Source organism: Ambystoma mexicanum, chromosome 1q (genome assembly GCF_040938575.1).
Source record: "Ambystoma mexicanum isolate Mex_15411 chromosome 1q, UKY_AmexF1_1, whole genome shotgun sequence".
Taxonomy (NCBI): Eukaryota; Metazoa; Chordata; class Amphibia; order Caudata; family Ambystomatidae; genus Ambystoma; species Ambystoma mexicanum.
The window spans coordinates 433782063-433805737 of record NC_090922.1 but is presented as its reverse complement, the minus strand read 5'-3'; the positions used below and the strand labels follow the sequence as shown (position 1 = coordinate 433805737).

At 46.1% G+C, this 23675-nt stretch overlaps 1 protein-coding gene across 1 annotated transcript in view; it reads left to right on the top strand.

Annotated features, from left to right (window-relative positions):
- LOC138528325 (heat shock factor protein 4-like) overlaps positions 1-23675 on the top strand; it is a 731255-nt gene that overhangs the window by 661940 nt on the left and 45640 nt on the right. Inside the window, exon 10 of the mRNA XM_069639844.1 lies at positions 11525-11590. Coding sequence (XP_069495945.1) covers positions 11525-11590 — 66 coding nt within the window. The remainder of the gene's footprint in view (positions 1-11524; positions 11591-23675) is intronic.

Sequence of the window (23675 nt, the reverse complement as noted above, 5' to 3'; positions counted from 1 at the left end):
CTAAACTGCTTATAGTGTCTTAATACATTTTGTAAGGTAAATACCTACTTCTCACGTGTTGATTCAGTGAGCCACAGCACATGGTTTTAGAAGTGGGATCGCCAGGAGCAGACACATGCGCCTCATTATGAGGTAGGTGGTAAGGGATTACCGGCACCGGTAAGGACACCAGTGCCGGTAATCCCTTATGACCCTATTCCGAGGTCCCTTAGCGGGTCCCTTCCTTAACGCCTGGTTTTACCAGGCGTTATGGAAGAGACCCGTTAAGGGACTTCAGAGCTAATAACGGTACCGCAAATTGCGGTACCGTTATTAGCTCCATCCCCATTGGGGAATGGTTCCTGGAATGGGGACTTACCGGGTCCTCCAAGGTTGGAATGACCCGGTAAGTCCCTATTTCGGGAACCTGGACCTGGAATGCGGTAAGGGGGTAGCCATGGTGCTAGTAGCACCATGGCTACCTCCTACCTCGTAATGAGGCCCATAGTCCTATCCACAAACACATGAGAAATCCAACACCAGATACAAAGTTGGGAAAGACAATTGCCGAAAGATCAGGGGACCAGAGTTCCCAGAATTGAAGTTCATCAACATCACTCAAAGCTTTCCCCACAGCTCGTAAATGAAGATTTTATGTTGACATCGATCAATGAAGTAAACTCCATTACATTGAAGAAAGTCCACTCTGGTACATCATAACCCAAGAGATTACATAGACATTGAAGAGGATGAAAGTTAAGAGATAGAATAAAGAACGCTTGCCAGCCCTCTACAACGTGTTCCATTTCTAAGTAACTTGCTCCAAGGAAATCTCTTTCTCACCAATGATCATGACCAAAGGAAAAAAGACTGTCCAAATAAAAATACTTAGACTGATCCCTGAACAAGTTCTACTTTCTACATCGTCCTGAATTTTAAAAAACAACCACGAGATTGGAGACCTGGAGTGGTAGTCACCATAAAACTGTTAATACACACCCTGGTAGAAGGACAAGGACAATTACAGGTGGCTCTAAAGATCCAACAATAATCTCTGAAGACTCAAGGAGACAATTAGATGATCAAGAGAGGAAACAAATTGCGATAATATAGTAGAGAGAAGTAGTCCCAAATGTACCAGCATCAGTCCTGCAAAAACACACACCAGGTGAAGCAGCAGCAGCATTTTTCATGAATTTCGAGAAAGTAGTAGTACAAGGTGGAGGGTCTCTCTCAGGACATCAATCAGCAAACCAAACACCATTATGCCTCTTCCACAGCATAAACATAAAACCATTCCAACCTGCACACACTCCCTTCATGAGCTTGTCATAGAAGACAAACGTTTACACATTGGGCCTCATTACGACCCTGGCGGTCCCGTAATGAAGGGTGCCGGTACGGGACCGGCACCCTTCATTATGGGGCCGCCTATTACGAGGTTCCCTTTGCGGGACCCGGAACAGACGTCTGGTAAAACCAGATGTCCTTTCCGGGCCCCGCGAGGGGAACAGGGAGCTAATAACGGGCCGTTATTAACGTGCCCATTATTAGCTCCCTCCCCTTTCCCATTTAGCCCTATCGGGTCTCAAATGGGAATGGGAAATGGTTCCTTCAAGGAGGAATTACCGGGTCCTCCAATGTTGGAATGACCTGGTTATTCCCCATTGAAGGAACCCGGTATTGGAGCCTGGTATGGAGGCAGCCATAGCGCTAATAGCACCCTGGCTACCTCCATACTCGTAATGAGGCCCATTGTCACTTCTATTAGACTTATTGACTAATTGATTGCCATTTTTATTTGATTGATTTATTCATTATCATATCAAATGGCACAACAACCTATATATTAATTTTGGGTTGTCTTGAGTTTAAATTATGAGTCTTTTCATTATAGGATTCAATTGTTTGCACTCTTTTTGTGTATATGTATTGCAAACTGAAGAGAATGTTATTTCTGTAAATTTGTACATGTGTGTCTTCTCTTGTATTTCTTCATGTGATGATCTGTATGTTAATGGGGATTCGGGTTTTTAACTGAAAAAATACTTTTTGGATAAAAGTTTGGTACTGTTTATTTGAGGTTTGTTGCACAATTTGTTTCAACCTTAACACACATTTGGAATGTAACTACACACACTCTGCAACACCCAAACAAACCCAACAAAACCAGAGAAAACTAAAGCTCTAACACACAAACTATCTCACACACACTCATACACCGAACACCACCTAACATCTACCAACTATACACAAACAAACCCAGCACAAAGTGATGGTTTTTCCGAACGGAAGTTACCAACAGCAGATCAAAGCTCTCTAGCACTCTCGCTCTTGATCTCATTACCCCCCCTCCCGCGAGCGCTCCTTCCTTTTCCGATCCACCAGAGTGCCTGCAGGCAATATAAATGGCAGCGGTTTGAGGTACAAATCACAATAACATAAAATAGCATATCCAACTCACCTATCAAATCTCAAATCCCATTGCGAACACCTCTGATACCAAAATCAAGCAGGCTATTCCGTAAAGATTAGGACATGACAAAGAATTCTATTTTCAGAGGTTTATGACCCTGAGACAAGCGAAGAAGTCATTGAGACTAGTGGATTCTCACACCTATCCTAGCACCCCAAGAGAACGGATCTAGCCTGTGAGACTACAAGAGTCTCAAAGTTTCCACAACACCATCAGAGAGCGAAAGAAGCCCATGCAATTACAGGAGTCTCTTGCCTATCTCAGCACCCGTAGTTAGCAGAAGCGTCCTCTTCAGACTGCTGCAGTCTAAACCCGACCCCAACACTTCAAGAGACATCTAGAAACCATTAATACAGGGACTCCCACACCAGCCTACCCCTCAAGAGGCTGACGTAACCTCAGAAACTGAGAAATTGAGAAAAAGCCTGACCGTATTATAGCTTTGCAATACATATCTTGTAGTGAAATATCTACCTATCATGTGAGAATGTAATGTTCCGCCACAGGCCATCACTCCATCCAGTAGCAAGTCGGAAACAATGCCTTACATGACCTTCTTCGATTGTGAGTTTGTAGCAGTTAAAAGATACAACACATTACAATTAGGAGTGTGGCACACAGATAACCAGGATGATTATTTTTTCAAAGGCTTTCTAAAATAGAAGAATAGCAGTCCAAATATACATTAAAATAGATTCATACTTACACAAATCTTTGATCCACAGAACCTGCATCATTTGGGTCTAAACTTGGCTTAAGATATTCTTCCTCTTGTTTAAGCATTAAAGTCCAAAAGCAATACATGGATGCTTGGTTCAGAGCATGCCTACCTTAAGTGGCACCACCAATCCAAATGACCCAGTGGAGCTGTCAACCTAGGTACCTGGACAAGTTTAAACCTTAGTTCTTTGGTGAATATGATTTGTTAGACATGATTGATAATCCTGATTTTTAAACCATATGTTGAAATTGACCATCTTGACCAATCATGGTTTCATATTTCCATATATTCATCAAGCTCACAATGTACAATCCTTTATTATGACTTACCCAATAATGTCCTCCCTATTAGTGTGAACCAAATAGTTTGACGTGTTTACTTCACAAAGTCTCAGTAATATTTAGTGTTGATTATTTAGTCGTATATCTTTAATAGAAAATAGTCTGGTGCAGCTGTATTTAGCTTGTATGCATTCCATAACCCAGCAGCATTTGCTTTAGCTACCAGTGTTAGCAGAGCAAACTCTATCTTAATGGCTTGAAAAGGCATACCTTTGGCCAAAACCAAGCAAAGAATTCCAGCTTTTCCCTTGTGTTGTCTGTAGGTTATTCATTTTCAAGAAGAGAAACATATGTTAGCAACATACAAAATGGCAGGAGTCACTTCCTCCGAATACGTCATAACACAGCAACCCCTACATATGAAATTAAAGTAAGCTAGTCATGTGACCAGATGCCCTGTAGGGGTTTTCGCTGAAGAGGCATGGAATCTCCTGTTGGACCAAAACTCAAGTATTTTAGCCTGGCCTCTAGGGCATACGATCAATTATGTGCTCCAAAGGCCAATTTATCAGCCTGTACCCAAGGGAAAGGTGCATATCCGAGAGGCACAAAGGGTGCATAACTGCCCATATTGCACACATGTTGCTGGTTATCATGTTGTTAGCACCTTGCAATCGACTCTCATTTTTCTAAAATTGAGGATCACAGTCAGAAAATTCTCTCAACAATGTCTGGTGAGAGGGGGCGTGGCCAGCATGCGAGCGGGCAGGACGTGAGTCCGTGGAGCTCCCGCGGCCACCGACAAAATCCTGTTTAAACATCCTTTTCGATGGAACAATTCTGGCTCCAAACGCATCTGTGGCGAAGAGAATAAGGTGCGGCACAGGCACACGGAGCCGGATAGCAGAAAGCCAGACTTTCACCGAGATATTCGACGATAACGAAACCTGATCGGGCGCAAAGGCGTGAAACCAAGATGGCGTCTGCAACTTAGTGGAGCCGCGGGAGAGAGCTGTGGCGTCCGCGAAAGGGCTGGGAACGTGGCTGTGCTGTCGCCCGGTTAGGGTGCCCAACACCGACAGGCAACGTGTGCGGAGCTGCGGTGCAGGACGGAGGGAGAAACGCAGGGAGCAGCGGAAGTGGCGGGTGATACGCGGAGCGGACGGCACAGTGCTGCGTGTGTCTCCCGGAAAGAAGGTAGGAAGGAACACTGTTCCGAGAGAAAGCGGACGGCTCCCCCCCTCATTGGAGTAACGGCTCGCCGTTGGATTGGGGGTGCGGCTAGGACTTCGCTCTGGGGACGAGGCAAGAGACTCAAGTTGGCATGAAGGGGCCTCCCCCCGTGTGTGGCACTGGCTGTGCGGCCCACGACCGATCCTATCCTCACCTCCCGACCCCGAGAACTGGAGGAAATCCACTTTCCGCGGACTGGGCAGAGAAGCAGCAATAGATCCAGAACCTGCGCCTGCAGGGACATTCTTGAAAGCACTAAAACACAACTCCTACCCCGGCAGTTACGACCGCCACCTTCCATGCTACAGAATGGGGAAAGACAAACCGCGGAAATCGAGCGTACAAAGCAGAATGGACCAATATGCCTTCGCCACGACATCTCAACCGACGGATCAAGCACCGCTGGCAAACTCTCCAGACGCGGAGGACACCCTTTCCCTGAAAGATGTAATGGAGGCCATTGCGAGTTCCCGCACCTCCATGGAAATGAAAGTGGACAGCATAGCGGCAGATGTGTCCTTCCTCCGCCACGACCTGCAAAAACTCACTTCTCGCATGGGGGAAGCGGAACAGCGCATCTCAGGTACAGAGGACAACATTAGCAATATCAACCAACAATTGTCACAGACAATGCGCCGTTTGAAGACCCTGGAGGCTAGAGTGGATGAGTGCGAGGACAGGTCTCGCCGCAACAACGTGCGTATCCTCGGAATTCCGGAAGGAACGGAGGGACCGAGCATGGAACTGTTCTTGGAACAGTGGCTAGCAGACATCTATGACCCTCATTCCTTTTCCAAATTCTTCTCAATAGAACACGCTCACAGGATACCTTCTGGCAAGCCCATCCCAGGAATGCTTCCCAGGACTGTAATTGCTAAGCTCCTTAACTATCATGATAGGGATGCGCTGCTCCAGATGGCCCGTGCGAAGGGAACGATCACTTATAATGGCTCTCGGATAGCCTTCTTCCCTGATTACACAAAAGAAGTGCAACGCGCAAGACAATCATTCGAACCACTGAAGCGGCAGCTGTCCCTCATGAAAGTGAAATTCGGACTGCTATTTCCAGCTCAGATCAAGATATATCATAAAGGTACATCCACACACTTCACTGACCCTCAGGAGGCCTGGAAATGGGCAGAGACCCACATTGAGGGAGTCTGGTCGACGTGACCAACGAGACAGGAAGATAGATGCCGGCCTCCTCCGGACCGGGCCCCCTGGGGGAGACCCCCCGTAAACATGGAACCAGTGGCTCTAGAACAAGCAATGGAACCCACCGAGCACCAACTAGGATGATGCACTCTTACTCTGAACCACAAATAACATTACGGAAACAACATAGCAAGGGCGGCCGCTCGAGGCCACCTCCCAGGAACTTGAACTAAAATTTAGACTGTGACCACGAACAGTCAGTTTGACAAAGGAACAACCAAAGTAAGACAGTTGGAGATTGGTTGCAGCAGAAGCACAGAGACTTGGGTAATGGTTATTTGTTAATGAGTTACCTGTCCGTTGACAGGGTGTTTGATTGTTGTATGGGGCGACAGATGCTTCAGGTTGGGTGGAGTATAGGGTGGGGGTGGGAGGGTGTGAGTTGTAATGTCAAAAGTTACACCAAGTTCAAGAAGTACATGCCAATAACTCCCTCGCGTTTGACCCGCATGGAACGAAAGAGCAATCGACATTGAACCAACAGATGCACGATCCAGCTCAATCCCAATCTGGGTTGGTGGATCATGTAACCCTCTTAGATATACAACATACTGACACCACGCATGCACAAGTCACATGGCACAGAACACCAACGTAGATAAAAGCAGAGCCATCCGGGTGATGACATGGAACGTTAACGGGCTCGGAAATAGTATTAAAAGATGCCTAGTCCTACAAGCACTGAACCGTCACTCACCGGATGTGGCCTTCTTAACAGAGACACATCTGGCGGGCACAAGATGCACACTGTTTAGTCGCACAAACTACCGACAAGCCTTTCATGCCGGATTCACCATGGTATCACATGGGGTATTGATCCTAGTACATAAAAGACTCCCCCATAGCCCCATTGCAGTCACCCAGGACCAGGGAGGTAGATATGTACACACAATAGGAACCCTGTCGGAGCGCACCATCTCTATGATCGCTGTATATGCACCGCCTAACCTCCTAACCCCGCTGACTAACGATATTACACCCCTAATTGTTGACAACACTGAAGACCTCACATTGATTGGAGGTGACTTTAACAAAGTCATGAACACAGAGCTGGATAGGACACATGTACGATCCACAAACCCAGATATATGCACTAAACTTCCCACATTTACCAATGCACTGGGGTTACATGATGCATGGAGATCCCTACATCCCAATACAAGAGAATACTCGTACCACTCCGGTGCACATGCTTCATTATCCAGGTTGGATTACTTCTTCCTACCAATGTGTAACATTCATGAGGCGTGTGACGCACAACTGCTCCCCAGAGGAATTTCAGATCATGCCCCACTCATGCTAACGATTAAGACCAGCAGACCACTCCCCCCGCCCAGTTGGAGACTGAATGGTTATCACCTGGGGTTTCCCGAACTGGTAGAACACATACAAAAAGTCACTGAAACATACTTTGAAATAAATACTGACTCTGTGGACAGCCCAACAACGCTATGGGAGGCACTAAAAGCAGTATTGAGGGGTGAAATCATAGCCTGGACTGCAGCCCACAAGAAAAAACACCTTGAAGTGATACTTGCAGCTGAAGCCAAGGTACGGAATGCAGAATCTGCTCACCTGGTCCATGACCTCCCCGAGACACAACGTGCACTGCAGTTAGCAAAGAAACAGCTACAGCATACAGCCTTAGACAATGCAAAACAAGCGTATGCAGCAATGCGGGCGAAAATATATGAAACTCGGGACAAGGCAGGGAAAATTCTGGCGTGGTTGGAACACAGGGACTTAGGCCTCACTCAAGTTAGGAAACTAACGACAGAAGAGCCAGACCCGCTAGTAACAAACCAGGACATAGCGGAGGGATTTGCTAAATATTACGCTGAACTGTACAGTGCTCCACTTGCACTGCCACCGAACGCTATATTAGAAGAAATCACCCTTCCTACCCTAGACGAACAACAGGCGGCCCTTCTAGAACAAGAAATTACAGAGGAAGAAGTAACCTGTGCAATGTCAGAACTTCAGTCAGGGAAGACCCCAGGCCCGAACGGTTTCCCTGCCGCAATATGGAAGAAAATAGGCACAAACGTAATCTCTCCACAACTACTGCACCTCTTTCAACACTCACGCTCGCAGGGTTGCCTCCCCCCACACCTCAGAAAAGCTACAATAATAGTTTTGCCCAAAGCAGATAAGCCACCTGACAAGTGCAGTTCCTATAGGCCCATCTCTCTTATAAATTGTGAGGCCAAAATACTGGCGAAAGCACTGGCCAATCGGCTGCAGCGCGTCGTACACACACTAGTGCACCCGGACCAATGCGGCTTTATGCCACAAAGATCCACCAGGCAAAATATATATGGATTACACACAGCACTAGAAAAAACACATAAGCTACCAAACCCCCTAGCCCTACTGTCCATAGATTTCGAGAAGGCTTTCGACTCTGTGCACTGGGAGGCAATTTGGGAAATTATGCAACGTATGGGTATAGGCCCTTACTACATGAGTTGGGTTAAACTATTATACCACCTTCCAGTAGCAGTAACAAGAGTGAATGGGTATACTTCCGAACCCTTCCAGCTAAGTAGGGGCACACGACAAGGCTGCCCCCTGTTAGCTTTGATTTTTGCGTTAGCAATCGAACCTTTAGCAATCCTGTTAAGATCCACGCAGACATGGTGTGGCTTCAGGTGGGCGGACGGCTGGGAAGACAGAGTGTCTCTATACGCGGATGATCTGTTAATCTATCTGGCGGACCCGCGAGTTTCCTGCCCCGTTGTGTCGCATTTACTAGAGAGATCTGGCGCATTCAGTGGACTCCGCATCAACTGGTCAAAGTTCATACTATTCCCAGTGAAACATATAGACATTGCGGTACCAGATGCATGCCACTACCGTATTGAAAGGGAACAATCCAGGTACCTCGGTATACAAATCACACACAAACTAACGGACTACGTGGGGAAAAACTTACATCCAGTGGCGACCAGGTTCAAGGATGATGTTTGCCACTGGATGTCCCTACCACTCACATTGCTGGGTCGCACAGCGCTCTTCAAAATGATGGCCCTCCCCCGTTTTCTCTACGTGCTACAAAATGCACCACTATCAATAGCACCCAATGAGTTCCATAAGATAGATCAAACACTTAGGAAGTTGTTATGGAAAGGGGGGCACCCACAAATGGCACTTACTACCCTACAAAGATCCATATGGGAAGGTGGGATTGGGCTCTCCCGGCTACAGACCTATTACTGGGCCAGTGAAATGGCAATAGTGAATGACAAACTGCATGGGGATACCACTCTACCGCATAATGTAATACTAGACACCGACGTACAAGAAAGGCCCATCATGAGCCTCCTCTACTGGAAAAAAGAGCGACCCGCTGACCCGTCCATGTTGTCGCATATAACCCTGGTCTGGGCAGATACACATAAATACCTAGGTTGGGATAAAAAACTAACTCTAGCACAACCAATCTGGAACAACAGACATCTCCCGGAGGTGAACAAACTCCCTAAATGGCAAACATGGGCCCAACTAGGTATTACAAAAATTGGCGATGTAATGAAAGAAAATGTAATAATAGCATTTGCGGATCTAGCTTCCACCTTTGCACTCCCCTCTAGCGAACAATACCACTATATCTAGCTCAAACATGCGCTGCAGGCCCATCTCCCTGAACTGAGTGACATACCTGATTATTCCCCACTAGAACGCAATGTATTCCCAGAATTGCTTACACAGAAGGTCACATCGACTAACTCCTTTGCTACGAAAGAGCTGTCAAACCTGAAAGCCAAGTGGGAGAGGGAGGTGGGTGATATACTTACTCCCAGAGGAATGGGTGTCTGCGCTGATGTACCCCAGAGAATCAACTATCTCCTCCAGGCTTAGATTGATTCAACTGAAGATACTACATAGGATTTATTACCCGAGGGTGGCACTGTTCAAGTGGGGAAAGGCTACGAATCCATACTGTTTGCGATGTAAGAGGGAGGAAGGCTCCTATTATCATATCCTGTGGGACTGTGCCATCATTCAACAATACTGGCAACAGTGCTGTGAAGAACTGTAAAGGGTAATGGGCAAAAGGATACTTGCAAATCCAAAGCAATTATTGCTGGGGATAGAAGAAGACACCGATCTAACGAGGTATGAGAGAGCGCTCTTATCTACCACCACTGCGATACTTAAAAGGAACATAGCGCAACTTTGGGGCTCCGAGAGGCCACCGAGCCTTGAACAATGGATCACAGACGTGGATATATGCATTGCGATGGAAAAGAGAGTCTATACTGCCAGGGGGTGCCCAGAAAAGGCGCAAAAGATATGGCAAAGTGAGTTATAATATTGTATTGTTACGCTATCCAGAGACTTGCAGATGGACTGACGGGTGTAATGCGAAAGGGACAAATGTTGGGGCATGTTTTGCAGCTCGTTGGTAAGAGACCACAGCGGGGAGTTGTTGGCGGGCGGGTATGGGAGGTTTTGTTTACCCCACTGTGTGGGGCTGTATGTTTAATGTTTTCAAAAAACCAATAAAATGTGGTATTAAAAAAAAACAATGTCTGATGAGCAGCAGATGCTTTCGGGCACTGCACATTGAATCTGTCATTGATATCGTGCAAGCTGGTCTGGCCGTGCAGGGAAGCAGATTGTATGAGGAAGAAAGACAAAGGTAGAGATTCAGCAGTGGCATTGCACGATGAGCAGACAAAGGGAGGTAAGGAGGGTAACATAGAGTATCAGAGCGGAGCAGGAAGCAGCCAGAGTAGTGAGTGGCTTCCTATCAGCATGCTGGTAATAGTTATGTGCACAGGAGCACGTCTCCTGGGCCAGAGTGAAGTGAGGGTGCATAAGGAGGTCTCAGGGGAGACATAACTGTCTGTGTTGCTCATGGGGACGGGCATTGATGCTATTAGCACCAGGCCGGGGCCTACTGATTGCCGTGAACCCTCATTTTGAGAAAAAACGGTCAAGGGGAGGACACTAAAATTAAGGGTTTGCCACCAAGCAGCTGACTGCTGCTGTGAAGTCCCTCTTTGACATTTGTGTCTATGTGAGGATGAGCTGGGAGATTTGGTGTGGTAGGTGCTGGGAATTGGAGATTTGTGGTGGCAGGGGAGAGGTAGGACAGAGATTTGTGGTGGCATGGGAAAGGTAGGACAGAGCAGGCACCCTGAGTGGTGTGTGAAATCCTGAGAGCTGTCAGGATCCAGAGCTAGCCGAGCAAACATTGTCAATAAGGCCTGGATCCTGATTGGATGTCAAAATTCTTACATCACACTCGAGGTGCTAATCGAAGTTAATGGCTAGGTGTAACCTTGAACCTCCTCAGTGGGTTCACCATCAATCTTCCACTTCACAAAAATGGTTGCATTTGAACGGTAGGTTTACATTCATTTCTTTGATCATACAATGTGACATAGTAAGCTAATTAACTGTCATTTTCAATCTCTCTTGTAATCTTCCGACTTTCTGGCGATTCCCCTTTTAACAAGCATAACGACCCGGAAATGTGTTGTCATTTTGTCTTCTTAGAAATGATTGGGTAAGAAGACCTGTGAAAAGTTATGCACGTAGGTGCAGTTCGTGTCTACAAATCATATCTTCATTGACATTAAAAGAAAATCATTGTCTCGCTCTCTGCAGGTTTTTCAACCAAATCTTTCAGTGAGTGAATGGGGTTTGACTGACATGGAGGCCAACCTATCACCGGTAAGGAAACAGTACTTTGTGATAGACCTGTATTAGGAGTGTGCTAGAAAATCTTGATACATTCTGCCCCAGGCAATATGGCTGCAAATAAAGGGTGCCATTTATATACAGAGGGTCTTGCATGCACCACAGAGGAGGGCGGTTGGGCGAGTTGTCAAGGGCTAGAAGGATTGGTGAAACTAGAAAGGGTCATCTGGTTGGCTACATGGGTCCTTTGTGCTCCAAGCACCCATCTCTGGTGGAAATTCCAGGCGAACCACTACAAATGGTTCTTACTGGATCCATTTCGAACCCTATAGATCTTTGAGCCTCTACTGAAGCGCTGTCGTGGAAACATTCAGGTTGATTCGATTTGGAACTTTGAACCGGGTGCTGATGCCCATTGGCATCCGTTGGTTTTGTTTGGCTTGTTTGTATAACCAGTGAGGAACATCCTTTTTTGATTCTTCAGGACATATATAATCTAATGTCCAAATACCCATGTGGAGCAACTTGATGCAACCAGGCAGCTTGAATTTCAATCAAAGGTCAGAGGCTAATTCAAATTCTTCCGCGACAATCAAACTTCACCATCATGTGCACTGATTTACCAGGAAGGTTCTAGTTAATGCCCCTAAACCAGGCCTGACCCTGAGTTCTGTACAATAAAATCCTGTTAGCACATTTTATAAGTCAGCACAGTTTCAGAACTGACACAAGACCTACCCCTCTTGGTGATCTTCTATCATGATCAGGCCTTCTCGCAGTGCCTCTAAACCCTCAAGTGTACAAACTACACAGGCACTTAATGGTCATTAACACAAGCAATGGTGTAACATTTACACAGGCAAGCATGAACAACTTGTTTGCCATAATAGGCCTTTTAGATATTAGCCGTCATGATGGCGCAAAGTCTGCAGGAGAAATCAGATGACTAGAGATGCAAGGACATGCATGTATATTGTTTGGAGACAAGAAGATAGAGTGTAAATATGATTGAGGCACTTGAATACTACCAGCAATATAAATAGAGCAAATTTAGCAGGCATTCCTCCGAGTCAGGTGGTCCTAGAGGTCTGCAGCCTGTGGCTCTCCAGATGTTTTGGGCTACCACTAACATGATCCCTCGTCATTGACTATATTGGATGAGGCTGAAGGGAGTTGTAGTCAATAACATCTGGAGAGCAAAGGTTGGCAGGCCCATATTCTAGAATAACGAGTTCTGAGAAAAGGCATGTCGAGGGAGAGGCTCAGGAGTTTCTTGAGGAATAGCTTCACTGACAGGGACATGCACACTCTTGCCTTTAAACACAAATGACTGGACAATGCATGTAATGCATTAAAAACTACATGGAACAAAGACACATGGGAACATAAGCCAAGACAACCCCTGGGGCCAACTATGATAAAGTGTTATACCAGACAGGGATATGTCACATGTGCAAATGAGTTGGGCCTGGTGTGCCTCGTTGCTGTAAACATCTATGCCAGCTGAAGGGTAGTGTATAGGAGGTATTTTGAAAGTATCACAGACATGGAACTTACTGGGAGTGGTGGTTGAAGCAGGAACGCCTCACCCCATAGCGAACAACAATTAGACAGCATGTGTAGATTCTTCCAAACCCATCAGAATGGAAGGTTTGTGCACAAAGTTGTTTTTTCGGTATTGGAGTAAAGAAGGATAATCATATAAACCACCTCCTGCTGAAGTTATGATAGGCTCCTGGGACCCAAGGGAGGGAGAAGTCGCCAAAGGATGTTGGATCCTAGTGCAGCTGGATGGGAGTCATGATGGTGTAATAGGATCTGTCTGTTCCTGTAAGCAGGTAATAGCTATGAGAACTGATTTATAGAGTGGGATCTCAGTGCAGATCGCAATCAAAAGGGGCTAGCGGTATGGGGTCTTTAAGCTCCGCCCATGCTGCACGTTGAGCGAGAGGGAAAGGTAGTCTGCTGAGAGTAGATCCCATTCCCTTGTACCCAAACAGACAGCAAACCCAGAACTAACATGCAAGGGCAGTGTCTTCTTCCCATGAGCGCCGCTCTGATGCACATCTACACAGTGGCTCTTTTCTCCTTCCATGCAACATCTGGCACACTTCTGTTCCAGATGTGATCTCCAGAAATGTTTCCAGGTTGTAGCAAAGGCATGTGAAGGCCAGGAGAGAGTGTATGGTGGCCAAGGACTGTACTGGACCTGCAGCAGGGGTTACTTTCATGGCCTCAACCCACAAAAGGCAAGGGTCTGTCCTGAGCATCACTGGAGGGGAGACACAAAAATCAACAGGACTAGACAATCCTACCTGCCCGGGAAGACAGGAACAGCCAGTGGTATTGGGCCTGGTCACTAGTTGGGGAACGTCACATGAACCTACTCAGAGACCCCATTGATATCCGTGGAGAGGAGCTTACCACTGAGGACTTGGCAGGTATCTATCTGTCCTTGCGTACTCAAGAGGCTGTCAACTGTCTCCACAATCTGTATCATGCCCTAAGACGTTGCTTTGCTCTGGAATCTAAATTCAAGGAAGTTCCTGGAACAACCAAACCCACTAAACTGGGTTTGAGAACCCTGTAAAACTGCAGCCCGAAGGCAAAGATCAGGGTTCTTCAGTGGAAGTCAGACAAGGCTCAGATGCAAGCCCAACAGAGACATATGTAAGTGACTTGCTTTCTACAAATTGATCTACCCGAAAGAGACTTATTACTTTTTGGGTTCAAATAAATTCTCATTTTGTTATAGCCATCTAGAGTATCAGTCTCTCTTGTGCGTCCCACACATGGTTACCCTGTAAAAGTAGTTTAGAAAGAAACTGGAAGCCTAGCTGGAATGGGAGCGACCCATCCCAGCTTGCTGAAGCTTGCACCAAAGAATTCATGAAGATGAGCCATGACGAAGAGGCTCTTAGTTAAGCTCAAAAACCATCCAGGAAAAAGAAGCCACGCAGACACTAGGAATGAACCTCTGAATGCCCTAAGTGGAGGAAGTGTGGATGAGCCAGATGTTGAAGTCAAGGGAATCAGTAAATATAAGGAGAGCAGAATATCTGCACATGGATCCGATGTCTTGGTACAGACTCGCTGTGATGTAAAAAACTGAACCAATCCTCAAGGTGAAGGCCAGACATGGGGGCACAACTCAAGAAACACTAGTCCCCGATACACTCTCAGAAAAGAATGTGGAGGACGGCAACCTCTGGGTTCTCAAAATGCTGGAATTCACCAGATCCACTTTTGGATGAAAGATGGGAGGATCTGCACCTTGGCCATTGCCTCAAGCAGATAGTGCTCCAGCATCAGGCCCCTAACCTGACTGAACCTAAAATCTGTGAACCAGGAAAAGGATAAAGAATTCACTCTTCTCTGTTCCACCAGAGGCCTGAGAAAGTAAAGGATCCCATGTTAGAGAGCCGAGCTGTGTCACTGGATCATAATCAAGCCAATTAAACTGAAACCTTTTGCCTAGAAGTGGGAAAGCAAGACATAATACCCCACCCCGCAAGACCTATGGTGGAGACCTACTGCTAAGACAAACCTGTGTGAAGATGTAGGCAATAAATGAAGGGGCAGGAAGGGGCAGAAGAACCACCTCAGCTAGGGTCCTAAGCTCGCTAGGCGGAGGAGGCCTCATACCCTCCAACACTTCACATGTAGTTGTCATGGAAAAGGGGAGCTGCATGACCCCCTTACGGTACTTACCACCCTTGCCAGAACTGGAGGGGAGGTCAACTCGTGGGGGGCACAAGGAAATCTAACGAGGAGGACCAGGTGCTGCATTTTGTACCCTGCAGGGGATACAACTTGGTAAGTGGCTGTCACCAATGGAGAAGTAGCCAGAATGAGGGTTGAAAAATTCAGTAGGGCCCTGCTGGTCAGGAGGTGCCCCACTGAATCCCTGCCTCATGAGGCAAAGTCCCACAGTCTCTTCTCTTACCTTAGATTGTTCTGTTGGCTCTGGCTGTCCGTGTCTTTGTGTGCACTTTGACGCCTGCAGGCTTAGGCTTGTTACAAATAGAAATAGAAATAGTCTCTACCACTGGTACAGCAGCGGGCTAAGTACTCATCAGACAATTAGACAACAGACCATAAGAGGAGGAGGAAGAGTGGATATGAACATGGGGGACAGGAAGGATAGGTCCTCCATGACTTTGTTGCGGGCTCCCTCCCGTATCTGCCCAATCCACGTTTAAAGGGTAATAATTAGGGTGGCACCAAGCAACGAAGAGTAGCATGTGGCATATGCTCCAGCTCGACCTTCCTCTGAGCAAAGGAAGAAGAGAAAGGTAATGGGTGAGAAAGAAAAAAATGTTGCGCACATGGAATACCCTCTCGCAACCCTGAGAACAGTAAGATATGCTTGCTGTCTGTGAGGGAGAAAAAGATGTCATTTTGTAGGAGCCACATCTGTAGAGTCAAGAATGACACCTGGGCAGTCAGAAGAACCCATGGCCACCTAAGCAGCCCTGGAAGTGTACCTTCAGTGCCCTGGAGTAATGTAAAAGCATCTAGCTAAACAGCTTTCAGGATTGCTCCATGTGAGATAGGAATCCCTTGTCTGAAAAGAATTGGTAATGGTATGGTGTAATTGGATCCCATAAGCATGTTCTAGCTATGAGAACTGACTTAAAGAATGGGATCTCAGTGCAGATCGCAACCAAAATGGGCTAGCAGTATGGAGCTCTCAGGTCCTCTGGCACTAAATAATCACCTGGCAGGAGCAGGGGAACACGACAGAACTCAAATTCTGCAGGCCGAGGAGATGGTGCCTAAGGATTTAAAACAGCAGTGAAAGTTGGCTTATCGATGCAAACTGTGGTGAATGTTGGTGTCTCACCGGGGGTATTTTCTTCTTTATTATATTCCAGTATGAAGGGCTTACTGGACTGCAATTCTAGTTTGACTGGGAGCTCTGTCCTTCTGCAGTCCAGAGCACATACTAAGCAGAGCGTGTGCCTGGGATTTTGCAGTCAACACCAAGTTGCATCTTAAAAGGACATGGAACTTCAGATCTGTGCCAATGGCTCCCTGAAAGACTGCACTCTAATATTATACCTGACTTCATCCAGGGTGGCAGCTACATTTATTCGCCAATGAACTTGCACAGGTGTCTCACCACCCTTTCTAAATCCTCTCTATCCAAACTTGTAATGATGCTCAATATCCTTAGCATGCTGACACGGATCTTTGCCATTCCGTTCCCGCTACCGCATCGGTATTGCAATGATCAACATTGTCCATTACTCAGGGTGGTTTCGCGTTTCATTGGCACTTTTGCCATTAATATTTTGACTTTGTATTTTTCAGGATTAGAGTTATTTGGGGGTGATACCAGTTTATGTGCACCTCAACATCAGTATTTCTTTACCTTGCAAAAACGCTGTTTTGACCCATTCACAGATTGGAATCTATCAGCAGAAATGTCAATTTCCCTTGTGTTTGAGCCACGGTGGCCAACAAATGCTGTTTTTTTAAAAAAAAGAAAAACACATAAAATAAAATAGCCCTGGACAGCTACAGATATTTATTTACATTTCCTTCGCTGCACATCTTAAAAGTTGCTGCCACAGCCATGAAGCACGCAACAGCAATTAAAAGCTACTGTTACCCATAATACTATTGACAGTACCGTGAAGTAAAGGGAAAACAACGAAAAGAAATATTGGCAAAACTAATAGTTTTGTTTGTCATAGGTCGGCATTGCTTTAATTTGTTTTCATTTTTTTGATAGCACCGCTTCTGGCCTGTAACACATAGAAAAAAAACCCTCTGTACCAAGACGCTGTCCAGTTGTATGGGATCCTGGTAATCCACTCTGGCCACCCCATTCTACGCGAGACTGGCAGGAGGAAGAAACGGGCCATCGGGAATCCCAGTTGGCTCTCGTCAATACTCTTCAGTGTGGTCCTTACCCAGCTGTAGGTGAAGCAGCCTCTCAGGAATATCTGGCACTACCCTTCCCCCCTTTCTCGTGTTCCTTGTACATCGTGTCCCTCTTCACTCAGTCCATCTTGAAGTTCCAGCAAAAGCAGAACACCATCCGGGTGATGGTCCTCGCCGTCCTCTTCTGCACGGGCAAGACCTGGGCCATGTACTGCATCTCTGGTAGCACATAATTATTCAGGGCCAGAGCCTTCCCTTTGATGGTCACCTTCTGCAGGCTCCAGAGTCCCAGGCTCTGCTTGGACTTCGCCACTCGTTCGTCCCACATCCTCTCCGCAGCTCTGTGGTGTCCAAACTTGATCTTCATGTGGGCCAGCCTGATAGGGAAGGGCATTGGCTCATGTCTAGTGTTACATTCTCTAAAAAACACGGTCCCTGCAGTTGATCCTGGCCCCTGACGCTTTGCTGAAGTCCTCACAGTTCTTCACCAGGGCCCTTACAGAGCTTTCATCTACGCAGAAGATGGAGACATTGTCCATGTAGAGGGTGTACTTCACTTCGCCTTTTCTGTCACTTCCTGGCACGTTGATCCCTCTAATGTGCTCATTTCGTCTGATGTTTTCCTCCAGGAGTTCTATAACACAAAGAAACAGAAGAGGTGTGAGTGGACACCCTTGTTGAACCACTTACTGCACTGGGAAGGAGGTGTTCTTTGAAACCGTTAACCATAGCAGTACTGAAGATGTCATTATACTTTACATTAACCATGTCACAGAAGACGTCTCCCAGCCCCAATACATTTAGGGCCCGGTCCATGAACTCATGGGAGACTCAGTCAAACATCTTTTTCTGATCCAGGCTAACCAGATCCACCCAGACCATTTGGTTCTTGACGTACTTGATCATGTCCCTAATCAGGGCCAGTCCTCCAATGTGGCAACTGGGTATCTTGTAGGACTGGACTGGTAAGACTATCGTCCAGATCACCTTTTTCAGACAACCATTACTTGCAAGGATATTGTCGTCCACTTTCAAGAGGGAGATGGGCATTCAGTGTATGAGGTCCTCTCGTTCTCCTTTCTGTTTGTACTAGAGTGCGATCGTGTCCTCTCACAGAGACTGTGGCATGAGTACCCTTTCTGCCATCACCTCATATAGCCTGTGCAAGCCTTGTCCGATCAGGTCCCAGAGTTCAACATACAGTTCAGTTGGGAGACTGTCACAGCTAGGAGTCTTGCAGCGTTTGGAGGATAGGACTGCCTCGTGTAACTCTCTCGGTGTGAAAGGGGACTTTCAGGCCTGCTCTCTCTTCTGGGCCCAGTCTCTTTCAGATCCCAGCCAGGAACTTGTCCGCCTCTTCTCTCTCTGACACCGTTGGTGAATAGAGATTGCCATAAAAGTCTGTGATGACCTTCATGCGTTCCTCCTTCCCACCTCGCACGTTACCCTATGGGTCGTGGAGTTCCACAAGGGTCCTGGCTATGGAGTGTAGCTTTTTGAAGAAAAAGGATTTGCACTACTCGTCTTTCTCAAGTCGCTCAACCCTAGAACGGAACATGCCTTTCCGGGATTTCACCTGGAAGTGGTCTGCTAACCCCTTCCTGATTTCCTCTAGGTACTCCTTCACATTGCAGCATCGGTACTTGAGTTCGAACAGTCTCTTCAGTTTGCTTTGCAGCTCATTGAATATTCTCTTCTTTACCATGCACCAGCTCTGCTTGCATCCTGGAAGAAGCTCTGGACTTGGGTCTTGACCCACTCCCCTGTAGATTCAAAGCAGTCCCCCATACCCCTCCACCCCGCGTGCGCCTCTCTGAGGCTTGCCTTAGTCTTCTCACTGTTCATCAGTGTGCAATTCAGTTTCATGAATGCTGCCCCCTGTAGCTGATTACTCTGTGGTCAGTGGAGTAGACAGCAATCATGGAGCTCTGAACAAGCTTTATCATCTAGGACAAGACCAACATGTGCTCACACATGAGCACTGCTTTGAGTGTGGAGAGGATGTACGGCATCAGCAAAGCACTGGTGGATGAGTATATACCCCTCATCATGCTTAGAGTGTTAGGTTTTGGCTACACTAGAAGTCCTGCTAGACCCTGCCTCTGTACTCACAAGACATGAATGTGCAGCACACATCCAGAGTTCTAGGCCTCAGAAAAACGCCATCTCACTAGTTGTTGGAACGGCGTAAAACCTTTCTTGTGGGCAGAGTCATGGCCATCACAATGTGCTCAAGCTGAAGGCGCTTACCATGGGACCACGACAATGGCATGCACCATGAGCTTGATACTCTGGTCGGGTTGACTCAGGCCTTCACTACACTCCTCACCCAGGTTGACAACAATACCACAAGTGGGCAGTAATAGTTACATTGATGATTACAACACTTAGAAGTGCGTGAAGTGCTATATAAAGTAGCACATTATTACTCTTATTATTATATATCAGGGGCTGCTTTTCGGTTGCAGAGGTGCTTTTCTGCCAGAATTCTGCCCCCACCACATCCATCATGGACATATTGACTGCACTGTAAACGTGCAGCAAGGAGCACTCCTAATTAGCCATCCTTCCTGCATATGTGCACTGCAGTTTCATCCTGGTTTACAAACAAAGGCTCACCAAGCCGGGCTCAAACAGATCTTAAGAAAGAAATTCCCTCAAAGGCAGAACAGGCTTTCACCTCTCCCCCTATTAGGTCTCTCATACAGGCTGGTCTCGGGTTTAGAATTTGCTGACTACACCCCACTCTGAGTAAGACATTGGATGGGTGGGAGTCACGTTATGATGGTGTGATGAAGTCATGATGTGAGGAGATCTAAGGCGGATTCTGGTCTCCCTTCTCCCCCTCGGTCCTCCCTCAGCTCATGATTTAATTTTTTGTTGACCTGTATAGTAAATATTCACACCTGAGGAAGTCAGTGTTGCCCTCCGTCTACAATACAGCCCTCATGCATACACCATAACAGAGTTTAGTTAAAAAAAACGAGACCTTTTACAGTGAACTGTACATTTCCATTCATTTGGGAAAAGAATGTGGGCCACGAACCTAGAGGAGGGATTTTGCACGGACTCGTTCTGAAATGGATTGTGCCAGTTACCTGGGTATGTGATTCATTTATTTTCTGAAACAGAAGTCATACTTATTCTCTGTTTGTGATCACCTTAATATTGTTGCAAGGAGACAGGTTGATTCTTGCAGTTAACAAAATAAATATGAGATAAGAGTATCAGACTGAACTGTGCAGTTGTGAAGATGTAGTTCTAGAACACACAGATGACTGTCCTGCATTTTCTGAACTTGTTTCACTGCTTGTCATTGATAATAATTGGTCATTTTTCATTTATGTTTGATTTTTAGCGACAATGTTTAATTATTTTCAGTGATTGAAACACTGCATTGACTTGATGTTACTGTAAAAAAAAAGTAAAAGATGCTGCTTCTTATTGTTAATCTTTTAACCTTTGATGATTTCCCTACCAAAACTCCTCTACTTCAAAGCTATTACTCCTCCCCCAGCAGTAGTATCAGTAGGATTACTACGAGTAGTACTTTTACCAGTAATAGTAGATGTGGTATTGGTACTACTAGCACTGCACATAGCGCTAATAGTAGCACTACTACAACTTCTACCAGTGAAAGTAGTAGTTCTGTTGCTACCACTAGTAGTACTGCTAGTAACAACATTGATACTTCCAATTCTACTGGTAGTAGAACCACTACCATTATCACTAGTGATACCACTTCTGCCAATTGTAGAAATAGCAGCAACAACACTAATAATACCACTACCTGCATTAGTAGTAGTACAATCAGTACACAGTAATACCACTACTACCAGTAATATCACTGCTAGTAGTTGAATTGTCAAAACTACTGCTAATATTACAATTAATATAATACAACCAGTAGTAGTAGAAACACCAATAGGTGTGGAACCTAGTAGGATTACTACTGGTAGTATTTCCATAAGCTGTAGTAGTTCTACTACCAGTGGCATTATCCCTACTACTAGTAGTACAACTACTACTGGTACTGGGGTTAATAATGCTGGGCTTTTGTGTTTATTTGGCCAGCAAGGAGCGCTTCAACAAGAAACTCTGTACTTGAACACAAATGGCTAACTGGGCTATCCCATGCTCGGGGCCTTACATTAGTACATGAGTAACAATGGAAGACACGTTAACCAAGTGTATTAGGAAGGCAATGAAACAACAAGAGCAGTACTCACAAGACATGGTTGACTGGGAACATGACTGACAGTATAGGATAGTCACATATATATTGTAGTACATACATATATGTGAAGATGAGGGACCAGAAGGGGGATAGCAAGTGACAACTTGGGTGTTCCTTTAAGTGCCAGCAAGTGTGTTCTAAAGGCAGTTTTAAATCATGATATGATGGAGATAAACATGACAGAGTGTAGGTAGTTCCACTTGTGCTGAGCGAGTAGGGTGAAGGAATGAAAGTGAGAGGTAGCACATGGAGATGGGGAAAAGAGAGGTTGAGGAGAGCTCGAGGTCTCAGAGTATGCGTCAGTAAGTAGCGAGAGATGGAGTTAGCCAGGAAATGGGGAGAAGGCAGACCAGGGCATAGACAAGAAAGAATTTAAAGAGCAAGTAATTGCATATAGACAGCGGCCTCGCACAAAGTAGTGTGCAGAGGTAGATGAGGATCTTGGGAGTTTGAAGAGTATTCAGGCAGCAAAGTTAAGTACCTTGTCATGTGAGGTAAGTGAGCGAAGAGGGAGTCCCTTGAAGAGGCTGGAGCAGTTATCCAGTCTGCTCAGAGTAAGGTTGGAATAAGAGCCATAGCAGGGTGAAATGCGAGAAAGGGGCATATTTGTCAGTTGTTGAGGAGCTTAAACCTGGCATCCATAAAAGTAGTGATTGACTGTAGTTTCAGATCACTGACAGAACCACCAGGTTATAGGCCTGGGGATTGGGCAAGTGCCTAAGGTGGAAAGAATGCAAGGGGAACAGAGAAGGGGTGAGACACTAGAAGCCAATGGGTAGGTTACCTCCATTTCAGAGTGATTAAGCATCAGACATCCAAACTCCACCCCGTGGCAAATTGAGGTCAGGCAGCCTGTGGTTTGTGATAAGAAAGCTTAGGGTTAAAGAAAAGAGAACAAGGTTTGGGTGCCATCAGCAAAGAAATGATATGAGAAACCAAAGGAGGAGATGAGCTTTTCGAGGGATGAGGTGCAAATAGTTAAAAAGAGAGGACCAAGGAGAGACCCATCAGTGACTCTGACAAGAAGAGGGGTTCATGAGGATGTTCCAGAAAATGGAAGTGGAGCAACCAGTTAAGTACGTAGCAATCTAGGCAATGGCAGTGCCCTGAATGCCAAGGTGAGAGAAAGACAAGGAGAGGGATAAGTGACCAACAGCTTCAAGGACAGTAGCGAGTTCATGGACTATGAGTATAGAGGATAGAGTGGAGTTGTGGCTGTTGTGAGGATGTCAGCAACCTGGTGATGCTGTATCTGTGGAGTACTGATGGTGGAAAGTGGACTGAGGGGGGCGCTGAGTCCATGAGTCTCCAAGTAATGGCAGAACACTATGCATTTCATTCTAGTGAAGGAGGGAGACAGTTCAGTAGTAAGCAGGGTTGTTGGGCTCAGCTGTAGGTTTTATTTTATTTTATTGTTTAAAGCTGCAGATTTAGCTAGAGAGCATGGGAGCACTATACAGAGTGTGGGTAGCCAGTGTTTGGTCTGGCACCTTTCAACACTAGCACAGTACTGTGAGTTGAGGTCTGTGTGTTGGTCTGTGCTTCCATTGGGATAAGTCAGTGGTCAGGTGTTGTTAAACAAAGCCATGTTTTGAGAGATTTGCGAATTTGGAGATTTGTGGAGGCATTCTGAGCCAATAACAGATTTGAATTCCAGAGAGTCGATGCGTGACAAGAGAAGGATTGTTTCTAGGTCATCTCTTTGCGGGCTAGTTGTAATTTGAGCCGGTTGGTCGATTTGCTGCATGAGGAGGCCACCAGATGTGTGGAGCTTAGCCTCCAGAAATGCAGGTATGCTACTCATAACTGCTTTGTAGATGATACATGCAGTATTGGACAGTATCGTACCCTGGAGAGGAAGCCAATCAAGTTGGCGTATGACTGGGGTGATTCACTCAAATTTCTGTGCACCCATAATAAGACGTGCTGCAGCGTGGTGGACTGCTTAAAAGGGAACCAAGTGAATGACTGGGAGTCCTGTCATGAGTG